Genomic DNA, 19,493 nt, shown 5'->3' with positions numbered 1-19,493 from the left:
GTGAAGATAACATTAAAAGTGCAATCTGAAAGTAATCAGGAACATAAGGATCAGAAATGCTAGAACCTGGAACAGCATTTGTGAGCAGCATGAATTCTTTTCAGTGAGCTGGTATATTCAAATTCACTTTTCTAGATCCCCTACCTTCATCACATTAGATGAAAACTCAAAATATTGACAATGCTTACAAGCTCCGATCCCATAAGATAATTAGTATCTTGATGTACCTCAAGCTTCAGGCAATTTGAATCAGGACCTAACCAAATAATGCCTCTCTCCTGTATGTCAAGTCCTCCAGATTGACCTCTGTATTCATAAAATCACTCTGTAAATCTGACTATGAGAGGTATACAGATATTGGGCAAGGATTTAAAGTCAAATCAGCTGCATGGCACACAAGAAAAAAAATCCATTGGGGCCCAATCCTCTTTTCTTTGATATCAATAGCAAACTGACCATGGATCTGAGGTCACTAAACAACAATCATTGATAAAGATTAAACCTGAACAGCTACACATAGAAGAGGCCTACAGAAAATAATCTATGCTGACCAGGAAGAAGAGGTAAAACCTAATTAAAAAGTCACTATCTCTATCATTTACTAAAAGAATCTACACATTTCCAACTAAAAAAAAAAATCTCTTCTCAAAAAATTCTAAAGACATGCACTATTCCACAGAACAGTGCATGCACAGAAGGTCTCTGAAACTCCCATGAAACAGTCAAAACAAGTATTTTGTTCTTGTTTTATCTTACTCAAATCTACATTTCTTCTTTTCTCAAGACATTTGAAGTAATAGAATACGTTATGTTAGAAATGAAAAAAGTTTTAACTTCCAAGCAAAGTTTCACCAACTGGTTTCAGTGTTGATTTTTGGTTTAAGTGGTTCACACATGGTTAGTAAAGGTACAGTTTTTGTAGTTTCAGGTTTGGTTTTTTTTTTTTTTTTAAACATAGGATAGCTCTTTGAACTTGGAAAAAAAAGTATGTCCTTTTATATCCTTATCAAAGCTAGTACAATTTATGTGAGTATTATTAGCATGATTCAGAACAGAAAAAGTATAATCCTAAACCAAATTAGCTAGGAGTCAAATACCGTAATGGAGGATGAAACCTGCCTGAATACATTTCCAGGAATTAAATCTTCATGACAAAGACAAGGTTTTCATTCTCCAAAGTCTAATGATAATGTGTTTAATCTAGTGAAATGGACCAAGTGACTCGGCCAAAGCTGACAGCTACAAGGAAAAGCCATTTCTGATTTTTTTTTGATTTGAAGATACTGCTTTTCAAATCACACAGAACACAAGAGGTGCTCAATTAACAGGCCTGGCCTAGTATATTTTACAGTTCACCACATAGTTGATTCTTTTTCCTTTGGAAGGGCTCCAGAAAAAAAAAAAAAAAAAAACCGAGAAACTTGCAGCAAAATATCTTTGAATATACTGTATTTAAATTACTGATTGAGTTAGCTAAGTTGTATCAAAAACAGATGCTAAGAGTAGTATGTTTGATAGCGTTGTCAACCCAAGCATTATTATACTACCAAGCCACATGGGATAGACAAATTTGATTTAATGTACTTTTGACTGACTTTTTATGAAGCCATCCTGCAGAAGCCTCTACATTTACAGAAGGAGAAATTGAAGTCGCAAGAGACCTATTCAATTTCTTAATCATGCTTCCTATGAGTACAATACATAAACTTCTATAGAAAACAAAAAGAGCAATCCAAAAGATAGCAAGTTATCTAGATTCAAAGCATAACATTTAAAAAGCTAAATACAAATAAAAAATAAAGCCATCCAGTCTGTTCTAGATACTCTTCTCTAAAAACCACATATGGTGTAAACGACATTGTACATAAACAGGAAACAGAAACCAAGTAATAAACTACTGCAGTAGATATGGGGAAAACCTTGTAGAAAAGAAACTCACACACAAAAAAACAAGTAATAAAGCAATCTCTGAAGAGACCTCCATGTAAGGATTGCTGCAGCTATTCCTGTCATCTCCTACAAAATCCCTAAAGCCCCAGAGACAAAGACAGTAGGAGAACAAACTAGTACCATTTACCAGCATCTCAGACCTAATTCTCCCAAGTAAATAAGCACAAAGTCCAGTCATATTGTGACTATTTATTTGATGACAGCAATATTTCTTATAAGATAAAAATTAATAAAACTGATAAGAATGTGCAAAACAACTCGGTCAACCCTATTCCTTCACCCCAAAACAATTCTTAAAGAAAAGCAGGGAACACTGACCCTCAAAAATTCTTAATTTCTGGATTTAAAACTAAGTCAGTCCATAAATAGTTTGAGCTAAAAAAAAAAAAAAAGCAGCTTACTTGGAAAAAAACAAAAAAATCATTTGCAATGATGCAATACTAAAGTTTTGGGGAGTTGTAGTTTTGTTTTTTAAAAATCAGTAGTTCGGGGCTTTTTGTTTAGTTTCATTGGTGAGAGTGCATTATATCATTTATGTCCTTTTCTGAACACTGTTTCATTTATTAGTTAGACAATGGACATAAGTAACAATGCACGTTGTCTAGTTACACAAAAGTAATGGGAAAAAATCAATGGGAAAAAATAGCATAGTTAATCTTTCTTACACAGGAGTAAATAACTTTATAAGCATGAGCAAGTTTGCAGACATGACTGCCAAGTTAATAAGCATAATTACATTTCATGCTTCATAGTCTGAGCTGATCAACAGCAGGGACCAGAAAATATTCCTCTGTAGGACATTACCCAGATCCATAAGGTTTTGGGTTTCTTCCTTCAAAACAAACTCCTGGTAGATCACCAATAGCACAACAGTAAATCAAGTTGTGGTCTTACATATGGCAGCTTCTGTGCACTTCTGCTCTGCTTGTATCATTATTAAAGAAAAAAATGTTTACCAAAAATATTTTTCCTCTGATTTTAAATATTTAGAGATCACACCCACTACTGTATGCGCCATCAGAGTGGCTCTCTGCACCCTTCTGTACTGGACCTGACAGACACCCCACTGGAAACCAACCACGTCCATGTTCCCATCTCATTCAAACCTCGCTTTGAGCCAGGTCCTAGTGCTGATCTCCTAAATATTCATGATTATTGTATCAAATATATACACAGACAGAGTGGCTTTAAAAAGCTGACACTCCTCTGAGCAAAGAGACCAACAAGACTCCTGGGTGTTTCAACAGAAGTCTGTGTATGGGTTTAAGCCTAGCACCTGCAGGTGATTACTCAGGTGAGCAACACATGGCTTCAAGGGTTAAAGAAACAGTATAATAAGATTCTTGAATAACAGATTGGAAATATCTTATTGTGACAAAGCAGTAGTGTTATTAACTAAGCCACACATTTTTAAATATGCACTGTAGAGACATTAAGCTCAGACTGCATACAGTTGCTGTTACCCTCTTAACACACAACTCTGCTGAGCCATTAGCTCAAGCTCTTTATATTTCATAGTTTGTCAATAGGGTTGTTTTAGAAAAGTAAAACAAATTAACTCGCATAATGATGTACATATGCTTATTAACTGTTATTCTATAGAAAAACTGTACAATAGCATACAACTGTAAATAACCAAAACGAAATATCCATATGTTTTGAAAAACTGAAAACCCATCAAATAGAACAGCAAAATTATTTACCAAGCAAAACTAGAGCTTTACTCAGTCTTGTGCTTGTAACAGGATTTCAGCTAAAATTTGAAGGGCCTAATCCTGCAATTCTCTCTCACAGTCACTGACCTGCTCTAATCAAATATATATTTCCTTTTCACAAAGAAGTTACAGGCCACAGAGGCACCAGTTTCACTAGCTGTTCCACAAGGAAGTTTTACAAGCATCTGAGGGAAAAAAACCTGAAAGTGCCTGTCTTCTTCAGGCAGATGGACTGGCTGAGCAATAAACCAGTTAAAAGTCTGTCAGCTTAACAAAAGATAGCCTTACAGGCAGGCAGGAAAACTGCCCCAGCTCTCCAAAAGGCTTTTCCCGCTCAAAGTCTGCGTGACCAACAGCCCAGGGACCTGCTGCAGGAGGGAGAGCTGGGGAGCCAGGCCTTACAGCTGCTGCTTCTGAGGGGCCAAAGGCACCAGGATACTGAGTACTTGCTCTGTAGGGCAACTGAGAAAGCGAGCCAGCTAATTTTTTTTTTTTTTTAATTAAAAAAAACCCATAACAGAACTACTAACCTGTTAATGCCTTGAAGTTCTCCATGCTTCTAGTTACCTGGGAGCCTGCACCCCCCCATGCGCCCCCTCACACCAGCACTGAAACAAGACAGCACAACGTCCTTCAGCACTGATTTTAAGTGTGCGAGCCCCACCAAATGGCTGATAGCTACCCAACAGGCCCAGCGGGCAGTAGAGAAAACTCATTACACCTCAGCATGGGCGGCCTCCTTCCCCCTAGACCTTTGCCACGCCACTGCTCCAGGTGCCAGGACTTGTGGCAAACAAGCCCCACGGGGGCACCCTGCGCCCAGCCACCACCAGCTCACCTGCTGCTCATTTCAAGCTGATGAGGCAGACACTGGAGGCACAGCTGGGGCAGCACGCAGGTGGCGTGTACCCATGGAGTAAGGGCTAGGCAACCCTGGAGGACAGGCCACTACCCGCCTGGTTGGTGAGGTAACCTCGCCCGCCTCGCACAAGCGTGGAGAGGGAGCTGTGTTTCCTCACAATGCCCGAGGGCTGCCACCAGTGGCATATGCTGCGTTGCGCAGCCTCGTCTGTCCTGGTGATCCACCCGAGCAGCAGCACGGAGGCACAAAACTGTACCTGAGCCCTTGGGCGGCGTTGGACATGTGCCTTGGCATCTACCAGGAGCTCCTGCCCCCAGCAGACATCTCCAAGGTGAGAGCGGTGGTGGTATGACCTAGGAAGGCCTTAGGACATTTCACACATCGGTCAGAAACTGTTCCCTGAGAAGAAGACTTATGGAGTGTGAGGAGACCTCCTCAGCTGCTGCCCTGAGGGCTTTCTGCTGTGGAGACGCAGCAGGGTGCTGCCTTCTGCGGGGAGACCCCTCTTCCAGGCCAGCACCGCTGGGACACAAAGGACGTGTTTGCCTCCGCTGGGCTGCAGATTCAGGGATAATTACAACATCCCTTTACCAATTTACTGACTTGTACTTACAATTTCCAAGTTTTCCTAAATTTTGCATGATGGGCTGGGGTGCCCCTTTGTGGAAAGCACATTAGAGCAGTTTAGTTCTTTACTGTTGCAATTATCTCCTGCATTCCCTGTGGTACTTCCTAGTCATGTTTAATGCACTGCAAGAATTGTTTTAACTCATTTTTTTGTATTATATGGAATTTTTAAAAATTATTATTTATTCTGCTTGCCAGGTGTTGTGCTGTCTGCTCTCTAAAGAGTAACCTCTGTCCTTGTTAAGAGTCAGCACTGAAATGAATACGTCCGTTGTTGGTGCCTGCTCAAGTGCTGCTGAATAAAACAGCGCCTAAGTGCTTCCCATTTGCAGAACTGAGCCTCCTAGGACCCAGAGTTTGAATGCTTTAACTGCTCTTCAAAATTGAAAGAGATGTGCTGTTAATACTGATGATAACAAACAGCTACCCTGTGTAATGAAACGTGGCTCCCGCCTGTTCGTGACCTTCTACGCCAACAGCCTGTCCCCACACACGGGCACTCCCAGGTTTGTGCTTGTGAGCAGGAACTTTGTAATGCCCTCCAGGCACAGCAGGAGACAGTGAATGCTCAGAGCTCACCTGGAGGGCCTGAAAAAGACAACATCGATGCCTGTACCTAGGTGTTCAAGGATGCTTAAAGTTTACTGTAAAGGGTGGTGTGTGCATTAGCTGCATTACACTTGGCCTAAGCTTCAAAGAGGTAACAGGAGAGTCCAGAACAAAGAGAGCTCGATTTGTCTCATTTTGCTTGATTTTAGTTCCAGTAATGTGGTTGAATTTTATTTTTAAAGACTTGAGCTGTATTGAAAAATAATTTCTGATAATCTTTTATGGCACTTTCTCCAACTTGTAAAACCGTTAAATATTTCTCCTCTCTTTGCTCCACACTTTATTAAAACATCCATCTGGTAAGCCATTTTTTCTTCTGCCTTTTAAAGGTACTTTGTAAATTCCAAATTTAACATAAGACGTACAGAAACTTTGTTCAGCTGACCCTGGCAAATTACAGAACATGTTTTTCACCACTTTCTGATGTATGCTTACTATTCTAAAGAGTAAGTTTTTTTTTTTCACTAGTTATAAGGACTTGGGATGCTATTAAATTATTTCCCAACTTTTGCACAGCTAAAGGTATAACAATAACCAAACATTACTTGTGATTTAAATTTTTTATTATTTAAATACTGCCCTAAAAGATGGAACAAAATTTAAATGATCAGTAATTTCAGCTAAACATCATAGAAAACCTGTGAGAAGAAAGCACGACATGAAAAAATCCATAGCTTTAAATAGGAAAAAAACTTAAATTTTTAAATAACTCATAAGAACTGCAGATAAAGGTTTAATGGCCTCTCTGCCTGTGTACTTACAATATGCTTAATAGTCTTCATATATGACTGCAAAAGCTATACCTATGCTCTGTTAAAAGGAGCCTCAATAGACATTTAGGTCCCAAATTTCCTTCCCAGTGTGATCGAATTCTTCCAACACATGTGGTCCAGACAATAGTGCATTATTCATGTAAGAATGAGGAGTCAGAAATGCTTCCCAAAATTAACATGGGGAAGACCTAAGGCCTTATTTTAAAACTTAAACTGACTAGGAGTTCGATTTACAAGTCAACTGGATTACTTCCAGGAGAAAGAGTTTTAGACTGGCTCCGAAATGCAAAGAAAGTATCTAATTCCTTTCTTGTTCTCAAATCCTCTGTAGTACTAACTCTTACAGATCGGATCGTATATTTTACAGACTGTTACAATTATAAACTCACTTTCATCACATGACTTTGTGATGTAATAAATAAAGCTTTTAATGCCATGAATGAAATTATGCAACTTTTGAATCAGTCATATAACGTTCATCTGAACCTCTCCATAACTAAGTATTTGTCAAATTCTCTGATGCTGTGAACCTCCAAAAAGTTTGTTCAGTCACTGCTGAACTTCATAAATCAAATTACCGTCAAATGTTACATAGTTATTGTTTAGTATTAAAATAAGTGATTATTATACAGTCTTCAATACATAATATTAATTCCAAACCTTGTATCTAAGTATGCTTATTGAATTAAGGAAGATTGTTTACATGAGCAGGTTTTGAAAGTCAGACTCAACAACACTAGTAATCACCTGGATCATGGAAAAAGCCCCAGCCTGTTATTTGATTTTATTTTTTAGTATTTTTTCTCTTTAGAAGGAGAAATGTGTAATTGAAATCTTACACCATCTCTGAAATGACACTGCAGGTCATTTACAAATATTTCCTAAACCAATCAGCCTGTGTGTGGGCACAGGGGACTGCGTGCGTGAAGCACATCACAAGACATGACAGGATTTAAATGTACTGTTGATTGCACTGAAGTCCCATTAATGTCAGTAGTAGCTGATGATACAAGCAGGCAACCCAGTTTGTACTCGATGGTGGAATTCCAACTGGTATTTGATCAGGCTCTGAGAAAACAAAGATGGTTGGATGATAATAAAACAGATTTCCCAATACTGTAAACTAGCTAACCGATGATCTGGAAGTATCTTCACCTCTTTTTAAACAAGTTTGTTAATTTAAAAAACAAGCAACAAAACTTTAAATTAATCTAGAGGTGTTCCTCTGACCTCATATAAGGCCTTTTCTTACCAAATGGGTAGCATCAATGTAGACACTCTCTTCTGTGGACAAAATGGTGCTGTGCTGTCACCCCTTTTTCTCCAACTCCATCTGTCAGCCTGACAAAGTTTCCTGGAGGTGCTTTTTTTTACCTGATGGTTGATTAAACACTTCCATCATCAGTGGCAATGCTGACAAAAATCATATAATCATATTTATTAATTTTTAAAGTGCTGTATTGTGAGCCCTACAATTATCTGAAATGGAGCAGCTGACATTTCTTTACGCACATGTACCTAGGCTTCCCCAGGGCTCTTTATAACATTAAGTTAGAAAGGTCTCTTTTTAATGATGCACAATGGATATATACATGCCAGGTAAGAGAAGATAAACTGCACTAACTCGGAAACATAACAGAAAGCAGATCCCCCATTTTATTGTCAAGCAAAACCTTCATTGAAGTTGCAAGTTCTAAAGTTTCTTTTGCATTAGAGTTAATCAGAAGTAACTCCACTGAAACCAGGGAAGTTGCAATTGATGTAATTAGAGGATGAACCTGGCTTAGAACTTTCCCTTCTACTGCAACTAATGTACTTATGGCTTAAATATACAATGAATTGTATTATTTATAATATTTTAATTGATTTTGAATAGGAGCCAGACAAAAGTACAATATAAATAGTACCGGGAATGGCAACTGGATGGATTGTTTTTCACTCTTCTCTGAGAATGAAAGAGACAATAAACTGTTTAAAGTAGCTGGCCTTTTTCACAGGGAAGTGAACACAAAGTGAACAAACACTGAAGAAAAAATAATACAGTCCCCTAGGACTAGAAAACACTCTGCCTTTCCAGTGGAGTTCTCACCTCCAAAAAAAAAGGTGGCTGGAGCTATCCAGCGTTAAAAGGAGAGATCGAGCTCTTTCCCAGCCAAATTCAGATATCATCTATCTGCTTAGCCACTTGAGATTATTGAGAACATCTTCTGCTTGACCCCCAACAGCAGATATTTTGGGAAGAGTACAGTTTTACTAGTGAAAGTATAAAATCAGATGGTAAGAGAAAGTGTATAATGGAGAAAAGGGAAAAATAAAGGAAGAAAGCAAGCTTAGATTTTTTCAAAGGTGATCCAACACTCAATCATTTTAGTCTGAATATTACAGCGTTTTTACCAAGCTCTGTCCATTCCCTTCGAACTCTTGTGGGTTGGGAACCTCTATCAGTCTGGATCTGTGAGGTGCTTAGTATTTTTCACTGCTTGACAAATAAATAAATATTCAGCCCAAAATACATTTACCTTGGCTTTTCTGTATTTCAAGCAAAAATAATGCAATCTTATTTTTCAAGTTTCTTCCTTGTATGGTTTGCTATAAAGCATCATCAGTTTTTTAACGTTTATTATTTTTGTTACTACTGTAGACCAAAATTAGACATTGGGCAATGGCTATTACTAAAACTCTTAAAGACATACATCTCCCACCTTTCTAAAGCTTTCCAAGATCCTAATTTAGAAGATCTGTCGCTCTGTGGCTCTTAGTTTTCTCAAGAACCTCAAAGTGCTGATAGCGTCTCACACTGACAAACGCTAGAAATAGCCCCTAGGACTGAGAGAGGGAGAAGTACGTTTCGAGCTGGTAAACTGAATGCGCTGTTTGGCATTAACACACGCAGGCGAAGGCACGTCTGTCCCTCCTGAAGTCAAAGGGAATTTTTGCCTTGAAGCCAGGACTATGTTTTCACAACTCACACTGAAACCTCTATAAAAGTAAAAGGTGGGGAAAGTCCTTGTAGGAGAATAACAGGACTGGTTATATCACTCCTAGGAATAGGTTTGAAAACACATGCCATGTGGACTGAGTGGGCATATGCAAAGGTGAAAATATATGCTCTTTTGAAAGCAATGGGATTATTTCAGCAGCGGGCAGGCGGGGAACATTAAGTGAGAGAGAGATTTAGGAATATTATCATTGGGACTGTCACGAGCATTTTTTTTAAACTTTTCTTCAGCCGATTCCAAAATACGTTTTGAAAACGCGTGAAGCTGCCTGCCACTCCTGCGACATCCAGAAGCGCTGCTGTACCGATTTTACGGCCACTTTAGCCCCGCTGTCCCCCTAGGAGAGGCCTTCCCTCCCGCCTTCACGGGAGTCCTCCCCCGCCCCGTCAACAGTTGCCCCGAGCACACCCCCGGCCGCTACGCGCAACCCCCGGCGCCCCGACGGTGGCAGCGCCGCCGCCCCGGCAGGGACACCCCGGGGGGGGAGGCAGGGCGGTGGGGAGGGACACCCCGGGGCGGAGGCAGGGCCGGGCGGCGGCGGGATTTCTCGACAGGCGCGCCCGCCGCCGCGGTCCGGGGAGGGGGGAGCCGGGGCCAGCGGAGCGCCGGGAGGCTGCCCGGCTCCTACCTGGTAGGCGTCGGGGATGTTGACCGTCTCTCCGTGCTCCGCCACGTAGCCGATGATGCCCTTGCCCCAGGGCACCTGCACCTCGTTGCTGTTCTCCGTGGAGCCGCACGGCAGCAGCGGGGTGCCGGCGTGCACGTCGAAGAACTTGGAGACCAGGCTCTTCTTGCCGGCGGCGGCCCCCTCCACGAGGAAGAGGGAGCCCCGGTCGGCGTCCACCATGAGGCAGACGAAAATCAGGATCTTGTAGCTGAGGCTGGTGAGGTCCAGGTCGTTGGAGATGTCCTTGACCAGCTCCAGGAAGAACTGGCGCTCGTTGTGCTCCTTGAGGTAGCGCTTGTAGTCCAGGGCGGTGGGGGGGGTACTGGGGCAGGCTGACGCGGGACTCCAGCAGGGCGCTGAGGATGTGCGCGGTGGTGGGGGGCAAGGAGCTGGCCTTCCGCAGCAGCGCCCGCCGCCGCACGCTGCTCAGCGGCTCCTGCGCCCGGGCGTGCACATGCTCGTCGTAGGTGAGGTTGACGTGGATGGCCTTGGAGCGGGCGAAGCTCTTCCGCAGCTCCTTCTGGGAGGCTCGCCGCTGCAGCCCCCCGCCGCCGGGGCCGGGGCCGCCGGGGCCGCCCGCGCTGCCCCAGCCGCCGCCGGGGCAGCCGCTGCTCCGGGGCTCCTCCGACGGGCCGGCGGCGGGGGCGGCAGGCGCTTTAGGGGGCGAGTTCTTCCTCTTCAGCCACTTCTCCACCAGCTCCGGGTGCCTCTCTAGGAAACTTTCCACCGCCGCCACGTCGAGGCCGGCGTCGGCGGCGGCCGCCATGGTGCCGGCGGCGGGGGCGGCTCAGGCCCCGGGAGCCCTCGCCGCGGCCATGCCCCGCCGCCGCCACGTGCTGCCGCCGCCCCGACGGCCGCCCCCGGGCGCGGGGAGCTGCCGGCAGCCCCGGCGAGGGGCCGCTCCCGCCTCTTGCCCGGGCACCTCCTCGGGGGCGCGCCTTCTCCTCGCCCCCCGCTTCCCCCCCGCGACCTCCTTCTCCTGCCCACCACTCTTTATTACTATTCGTATTATTCTAGGTTTTCTTCCGCTCCCCGGCGCTCAGCCCTTCTCTGGTACTGGCCCCGGCCGCCGGTTCTGGGCCGACTCTCCGGTGAGCCGGGCGGGCGCTGCCGCCGCGCCTCTAGAGATGCTCCGGGAGCGCTCGGGCAAGCCCCTTCTGCCAAGTGCCGTCAGTGCTGGCGGCGGCTGCTGCGTAACCCAGCCGGCGGACCACTGAGGAGGGAGGGGAGGGCGGGGGGGAGGACGCGTGAGCCGAGCGGGCGGGCAGGCGGGGAGGAGGGAGGGCTGGCAAGCCCCGCGGCGGGGGGAGGCACCGCCCGGCAGCCGCCGCGCCAGCCTCCGCGGGGGTGAGGGCGGGCGTGCGGGGCGAGGGGAGCAGGGTCCCCCGGCGGGGGGGCCCCGAGCGGTGGGGAGCTGCGCTAGGGAGGGAGCTCCGCGCTGGCGGGCGCCTCGGTCAGGAACATCGCGGGGGGGGGGGGGGCCCCTTTGTCTGTGATGCGTGTGCAGGGAAGGGGCAAACCCGGCCGCGGCTCCCGCCCGCCGTCTGCGGGAGCGGCGGGGGGGGGGGGAGAGATAACGCGAGTGCTCCGTTAAGGAGGTTTAATTTATAGCATTATTTGCGCCGCTTCAGTACTTCGGGAGACAGGCGGAAGCCCTTTCAGAAAGACCCGCTGAATTCCGTTTCTTGAATCCCTGAGTTGAGACGCCTGCAGCGTCTCCCGTGCAGCTCTGCCCGGCGCGCACCGTCAGTGCGGCGTTTCGCGCCCGGCGCTGTGTAAGAGGCGCAGAGAGCCGACTCCTACCCGCCGCCCACAAAGCGGCCCGGGGCTTGCTGCCCGAAAGCCGCTTTCCCTCGGGGCCGGGCGCCCCGGGCAGCTCGGCGGGAGCGGGCGCGCCGAGGGCCCCTGGGTGCCCGCTCCTGGGTGCCCGCTGCTGCAGCACCGGCTGCCGGGCGGAAGCCGACCGCATCCACCGAGGCAGACGGACCGGGGTTATTTTTATGCGCACGTGGAGCACGTTTCATTGCTAAATCGATGCCTACGCATAAGCGACTGAAAAAACGGAGTCATGGATCTTAACACGTGAAAAATGTCTTTCATGCGCTCACCAAAGACTGAATGAAGGCGGCTTCAGAAATTCATGAATGGGAGTTTGGGCGGCTGGGAAAACACGGGCAAATCTTCCACCAAAGGAGATTCCGACCTGCCGGGAACCCCGTCCCTGCAGCAGCCCCTCCCGGCGCGGGGGTCCGGGCAGTAAGCCTGCAAGGAGAGGGAGCGATATGGGGACGCGCGTCGATGGTGCAGGCGGGTGCGCGGGTGTCAGCCGGGCCGGGAGGGCTACGCGTGGGTGCCCAAAGGGCTGCCCCGTCTCCCGCAACAGTCGGGGTTAACGAGGGGCTCCGTGCAGGTGCTGTGGCTCCCGGAGACCGCTTAGGAAGCGACAGACAAAGGATTCCGTCTCCCGGTCTCGGTGCCTGCGCTGTTGCAGACTGGGCAGCAGCTTCCTGGCTGCCGCCGGCCGCGGGCCGCCGTGGCAGCAGAGCTCCGTGCCCGCCCCCCGCCCCGCGGTGGGGTCTCATTCTGCTTTCCCGGCTCTCCCCGCCGCGCAGGGAGGCTGCCGCAGGAGCACGGCTTTCCGTTGAGAAACGGCGCCGCCGACGGCACCCACTCGGGAATAGGGCGGGCGGAGGGGGGTGCGCAGGCGCGTGGGCAACGGAGGGGGGGGGCGGTGTCGCCCCCGCCAGCAGCCCCCGCCGTTTGGGGGCCAGAGGAGGGAGCCGGCCTGGCCCCGGGCTGCCGTGGCGGTGCGCGGCTGCGGCGAAGGGGCCGCTCCCGGCAACCGCACCGCACCGGGCCGCTGCCGCCGCCGACTTGCCGGGGGGGGGGGCGGCTGCAGCACCGGCGGCGAGTGGGCTGCGGGGGGGGGGGGCGGCGTGCTGGGCGACGGGGGCGGAAAGCGGGGACGTCGGAGGACACGCTATAGGGGATCGTCCCCGAGCTGCTCGCACCTCTGAAGAAGCTGAGCTCTTTCCATACAGGTAGCTCGGACGTGGAATTGCAGGCTTTTCGAGGTAAGGGCAAGGGCGACTGAAACACTGATCTTTCCAGCGTTTCTCCCGGCGCGCTGCTGACGCGCTGCCGGAGCTGTGAAGTCAAGAGATTTCACACGCGGCCGCAGGCACAGCCCCTCCGCCTACGCCAGCGACTGTCACATCGGGACTGTCACATCCCGCTCTCGGGAGGACACAGCCGAGGTGCCACCCTCGCTCCGCAGGGCATCCAGGCTGTCAGGGCACGTCTGCGCGCTACTGCCCGCGCTGCCGCTGCGGTGCCTGCCCGAAGCCGCCGATGGCAGCTTGGCCTTTCCAGTGGCCCTTGCGTTTTAGCAACACTGGCAACGAACACTCCGCTTACACAGAGAAATCGCATAAGCCGACGAAGGGCTGGCAAGCACGTACCCCGAGCTCTCAAGCAAGGACCTTGGGCATCTGCATACGAGTGAAATAATTCTACGTGAATAATGTTTACCATCTGAAACTGATTACCTAGCTGAAACTAGGACACCATCTCACTCCAGTGAGGTTTGTCTGAGCACTGACACCAGTGTTTACTACAAAATGGTCACTGTGTAGCAGTTCTGTATGTAAACACTTAAAGCAATTTAGTTTCAGTAAGCCTAGGTTTAAATGAGGTCTTCTCTTACCATTCCTTCAAAGGGTCTTGTGGCATCTTTAGTTTATTTGCTGGGATTTTATGCATGGGCTTTGATTACAGCAAGAATCTGCACATTGACAGTCTCTCAAATAGCAGAGTCAAGACTGAAGGAAGTAAAAATGCAGTTGTCTTCATTGCATAAAATACATAGTGAACAATTTGCTGTGACACCGTAATTGTAAAGAACTCTGCAGCCCCAAATCTGTGTATAAACTATAATCCTCTCTTTTAAAGATAAAATGTAACAAAGAAGATCACAGTGGTTTGTCTATTCTGTAACTTGCACAGGCTTTCAACATGCTGTCACAGTAAAACCTCCCTCAGAAGCCTGGCCTGGTGTGCATCAGTGGATGTTAGGAGAAAACTTGAGTCTGTCTGTGTTCTGGCACACACCAAATTACACCTCTGTTTGCAGGTGAGTAAGCCAAGCGCACCATACGCTGGGCTGCAGCTTCATGTGTGGGCCTGAGATAGATGAGTTGCAGCCTTTCGTGGGAGGGCCAAAAAGGCGAATGGATTTTGTCAGCGCCATGGGATTGTGCTGCTTTTGTAATTCTACAGGTGTGCTGCAGTGAGGTACAGGCAGCTTGTATCTGATGCATCTTATGTATGATGCACCTTTTATCGGTGTGGATGCACAATGCCAACTCAGCAAGGCAGGCTGTAGCCAGTCTCACCTGGTCTCCTCTGGTACAAACATACAGAGATGCCTTAAAAGAATCACAGGGAGAAATGCCAATGCATTTCTCAGGCAGAGTGTGTTTCTCTATTAAGAAAGGCAGTGGCATGGCACTCTTCAAAATGCAATTGAGAAAAGCACTCCAGAAAATTGTTTTTCAGGCAGATGTTTTAATTGTCTAAACAGTCAACAGAACGGGTCCTGACTATTAAACTGAAAGGGGGAAGTCTCTTATAGCTTACAGCACAAAAGGAAAAACAGCAGGTACTCATCCAGTTGTGTCACAGAACTTTTTCCCTGGCTCTTGCTTATTCCCTTACTTAAAAACAGCAGTTCAGCTCTGTGGAGCACTGTAAGACAATCAGTTAAAGCCCCTGGTGGGTAAGCATTGGAACAATACTGATAAAACGAGTACCTGGGAATAGATGCCACAGCAAATTAGTTTTGTACTAATGCTCCCTTCTGCGATGACATAAGGAAACTGTGCTTGAGTGAAGTATCTTTTAATCTATTAAATTTGTGTAAACAGAGAATTAAACTGTAAATCACAATTTAAGTGGTAGAGATTCATGAGGAGGTTTTGGGAAGACTTTAATCACCTTCATCAATCCTCTGCTGTTGGTGAAAGTATCTACTGCTATCATTTGCTTGAGCTAGTTAGCCCTCATTCATTCTACATGTTAGAGGATAAGGATACCTTAATATATTAGCCTCAAATGGAGAAAAAAATCCACAACTCTGAAAAATGACCGGTAGATGATTATGGTTTTTTAATACACAAAGGAACACTAATAATAAACTGAGTGGAGTTATATTTTTAAACCAAAAAGGTCATGGGTATTCGGGTATCTCCTCAAGATTCTTTTAGGTCAACATCACTACTGAAAGGTTACTTGTCCCCTGAAAATATCTGATATTCTTGAGATTCTGCTTCCATCATCCTTATATAGTGTTCTTTTAATGTAAGGTTATGTTTTGTTATCTACTGCGTATGGTACTTACCTTCACAGATGACAATGCTGAGGATGTTTTTTCCAAAAGAAAAACTTCATTTAGTTGTCAGTCCTAATACTTACAGGCACTTTCTTATTTACATAGCCACAACTGAATAATAGTTTCAGTGGGTGTTTGAACAACTAGTTGCAAAATTGGGCGCTCAGATCTCCTTGTAGAAAGGAACAGTATTTCTATAGTACACTCCACAAAGGTCTATGAAATATATAAGACAATATAAATAATGCTCACCTCCCAGTGTTGTTTATTAGGACATCACTTCTTAAAACATATCCCTATTTGATTTTGCTAAGGCCAGTGTGGGAGCAGCTCGGAACACCTGGCATTTGTTTTCAAGAGTGACCGTTAGAATTTGTTGTGCTGCATGTTTGCCAAGCCTTTGAAGAACTAGTTTCACAAGGTCAGGTTGGAGGATGGCCTTGTGTAGGCCTGGGAAGATGTGGCTGAAGACAGTCACGAGTATGTCTATGGAATGTTTTTATCTTTAACTGTTCTGAGGACTGGCAAACATCCCAGCTGGGCCAGATATGCCCTCCTGTGTTAGTAGTATTGGCTGTGTGCTGTTAGTACTTTCTGGATCTTTGTTGAAACATATATAAGTTGGATTCTTTTGTGAAATAAGGGGAATCTTGCACAGAGAGTTTGAGCGCTTAATTGAGTCTCTGCAGCCAGTCTCTAATTAATAATTAACATCAAAATACTAAAACTTGACATAGGAGCTAGTCAAAATTCAAAACATTTTTCACTGACATTACAGCTGCTGCAGCCATGTTTCATGAAGTTGCTTTTTTCAAGTATGCAATAAGATCAGCTCTTTCATTCTGCTTTTTAATTCCAGCAAAAATCATTTTTGTACCGGGAATTTATTTCTTAGGGTTCCCCAAATACTCCATCAGTGTATTCTCACTCCAGTCAACTCCTGAAAAACAAAATCATTGTAAAATACAAGGCTGGCCCAACGTAATATATTTATGAAAATATCAACAATCTCAAATCAAAGGTGCGACGCTCCTGAACATGTGCCTAGAATCCAAGAGGAATGTAAACATAAATGATATATAATATAAAATGCACAAGGTATACATTGTCTTTGTGTCACTTTAGTAAGTCACATATAAATCCAAAAGGATGCATCATGGAGAGTTGCAGTTCTTTGCACCATTTTACACACAACTACTTACTACTTTTAAACTATGTAAGTATCTTCATAATTCCAGTATCCAGAAGATCCAACTTTAATTTCATACAGTTGTTGAAAATGAGCATCTACAGATTGACATGAAATTACCAAGGCTGTGCTCCATTGGAGGGCATTAGTAAAAGGGTTGTCAATGAGGTTGTCAAGAGTTCCCGGAATCTCTTGACTGAAGTTGAAAAACTGTTAGTGTTCCCTTCCAACCCTGCTAAAACCTGTCTCTGACAACAGAAGCCTGCTGTTGTGCTGAAGACTACTGAAATACCTGTAACCACGTGTTCAAGTTTCTCTTCTGTCCTCCAGAGCTGACTCTTCCCACTGTCTAAAGTGGATTTAGGCATCACTTTGTTGGCTTTCTTTTAAAAACTTGTACTAACATCTGTATGATTTGTTCACTAATTTTTAATGAAAAAAATAGTTAATATATGCTGACGATGTTTTGTATGAAGGGAGTCCCAGTGTAAAGTGAATGTCACAAAACATTTCCTAGAAATCACAGAAAAATAAAAAAGTCAGCCAATTTTAAAGCACCTTAGTAACCAGAAAAAAAACAGGACTGTATTGTAATTAGTAGCTTGATTCAAATAATATAATTTATATTTAAATAATATAAATAAAAACAGTGAAACCCACACAGAATTACTTTCCATTTCTAGATGTTCAACTGCTTTTCAAGACTGTCTGTATGAAAAACACAAGACAAGTCATAGCTTACTAGTAGGTGACAGTATTTAGTCAAGTGTTATGAGCAAAACAAGTGCAGCACACCACGATGCCAGTAGAGGGTAGTGACCAGCAAACAACATCTAGAAGCACTCTTAGGAAACAAATTAAAATCTGTCCATTGATACTACAGAGTTCTGGGAAAGTTATATACCTTCTGACCTGGTATGCTGAATATTGGTAAAATTTCTTTTTAATATAGGGACCGAGGATTTTTGTTTCTGAAACTATAGTTCAGATTCATCTGCAGTAATGCAAAATAGACAGCTGTGAGAGTAACTCCTCGTGAGTAAGGCTTTCTACTGTACCTCTAAAGAAAAAGTTTCTTTTCATATATGTCCCCTCTAACACTGCACCTCATCCATGTCACCTGTTAGTTTTACTTTTGTTCTTGTTTGCATCTGAGTAAGAAAATCCTGCAGCTTGTCCTGATCTGAGGCCAAATAAACCCCAAAGATTTGGTCCTGTCTTGTGCTTTCCATCTTTTTCAACTGTGTGGCACTGAGAACATTTCTGAATAAAGATCTTGCCTTTTTCAACATCACCCATTTTGGTCTATGTAAAAAAAATCTAAAAAAATGGAAATTTGAACAATATTACAGAGAAGTTCACTGTTGGTGGTCACATTTATCATCTCCTTCAACAGTTTTATAAAATATTTCTGTCTTGCATGATAATAAAAAAGAATGTGTCTTAAATTAATGAAAATTTGACCCAGATTTAATGGTAAAGGTGAGTTTGGGTAAGACTCTGTTAAGCTGCATGATTTCTTAACATGATCTGGTTGCTGATGGTCACGAATTAATTTTTTTTTAAGTTATCCAATTTACAATTAGGAAAAAGCACCATGGGTTTTTTGCTGCATCTCTGAGAGGTGCCGAATTACAGAATTTGTTATTCTTAACTTTAGAGGTTAAGGAAGCTTTAAGCTCCTCAATTGCTCTTCTAGAGCTACTTCAGTGGTAAGGGTAAAGGTCGACGTACTTTTGTCTAGAAGGCCGATCTAAAACAAACACACAGCACCTCAGGATTTCCCTGTGGGTGCCAGTGCTACCTAGAATGTCTCCACAACTGTAGAATTAAAATCCCTTCTCCAGTGCCCGTCAGGACACGTTCACGATAAGGGGGATTTCCAGTGGCCCGGAGAGCGGGAGAAGGTGCCTGCGAGGCTGCCCTCGGGCCCATGTCCGCTGGGGAACGAAGGGGTGTCGACCTCCTTTTGGCCCTTGGAGGGCACGAAAGGCGAGGCCGCCCGCTGCTCCCCGTCGACCCCCGGGCCCTGGCCACCTCTCCTGAGCCCAGCGAACCACCCGCCGCCACTCCCACTCGGCCTGTCCGAAACCAGGTGTCGTCAAAGCGAAGTCCAATCGCAGAGAGGTTAACTCAGCACCCTCTCTCCTGATTGGTGGGTCCCAGGTCCACGGGGTGGGATTAAGCATCGTGCCTTTCTTCCGGAGGCGGCGTGTTTCGAGGTGCCAACGGCCCCAGCGGCCGCGACGCTGTCACGGCGCCTGAGGCAGCGCCGCCCTCCCTCTGCAGGCACCTTCCCCACGCCGAAACGCTTGCTTTTCTATCTGAGTGGCGTTGCGGCCCTGTCATGGCTTCACTCTGCAATGCCAGGCGAAAATGGTGTCAGGAGTTGGGGAAAAATGAGCACAGAGTTCGGTGCTGGAAGGCACGTCGCCTTCCAGCCCTAAAACACTGCTCCTGATGTGTGGAGTCGTAACCGTGCTTTTCTCTAAAGGCTTCCCATTGCTGTGCAAAGAAAGAGCTTCCTAGATTTTCCAACATACTCCTTTACATGGAACAAAACCCAACCACTATATCCAAAGTATGTTCCTAAAAATGCTCATCAACCTTCTACATTACGCTCCCAAAACAGGACACCCTTTAATCCCCACAAAAATGCTGCTTCCAAGGCCACTGCCAGGACTGCGCAGTGCTCAAAATACTGCCTCCTCCA

The 19,493-nt window shown here is 45.8% G+C and overlaps 1 protein-coding gene and 1 long non-coding RNA gene across 2 annotated transcripts in view; one reads left to right on the top strand and one right to left on the bottom strand.

Annotated features, from left to right (window-relative positions):
- The window catches only part of PDE11A (phosphodiesterase 11A), a 145,878-nt gene extending 134,495 nt beyond the window's left edge, over positions 1-11,383 (bottom strand). The window contains 2 exon segments of the mRNA XM_041124451.1: positions 10,164-10,520; positions 10,522-11,383. Coding sequence (XP_040980385.1) covers positions 10,164-10,520; positions 10,522-10,968 — 804 coding nt within the window. The 5' untranslated portion in view covers positions 10,969-11,383.
- Positions 11,384-13,122: 1,739 nt separating this feature from the next.
- Positions 13,123-17,798, top strand: LOC115342915. The gene is made up of 3 exons (XR_003923950.2): positions 13,123-13,243; positions 14,208-15,911; positions 16,281-17,798. It is a non-coding gene; the product is annotated as an uncharacterized LOC115342915 (long non-coding RNA).
- The last annotated feature ends 1,695 nt before the right edge of the window (positions 17,799-19,493 follow it).

This window comes from Aquila chrysaetos, chromosome 6, assembly GCF_900496995.4.
Source record: "Aquila chrysaetos chrysaetos chromosome 6, bAquChr1.4, whole genome shotgun sequence".
Lineage (NCBI taxonomy): Eukaryota > Metazoa > Chordata > Aves > Accipitriformes > Accipitridae > Aquila > Aquila chrysaetos.
The sequence above is the reverse complement of the archived record's forward strand: the minus strand, read 5'-3'. Positions and strand labels throughout refer to the sequence as shown.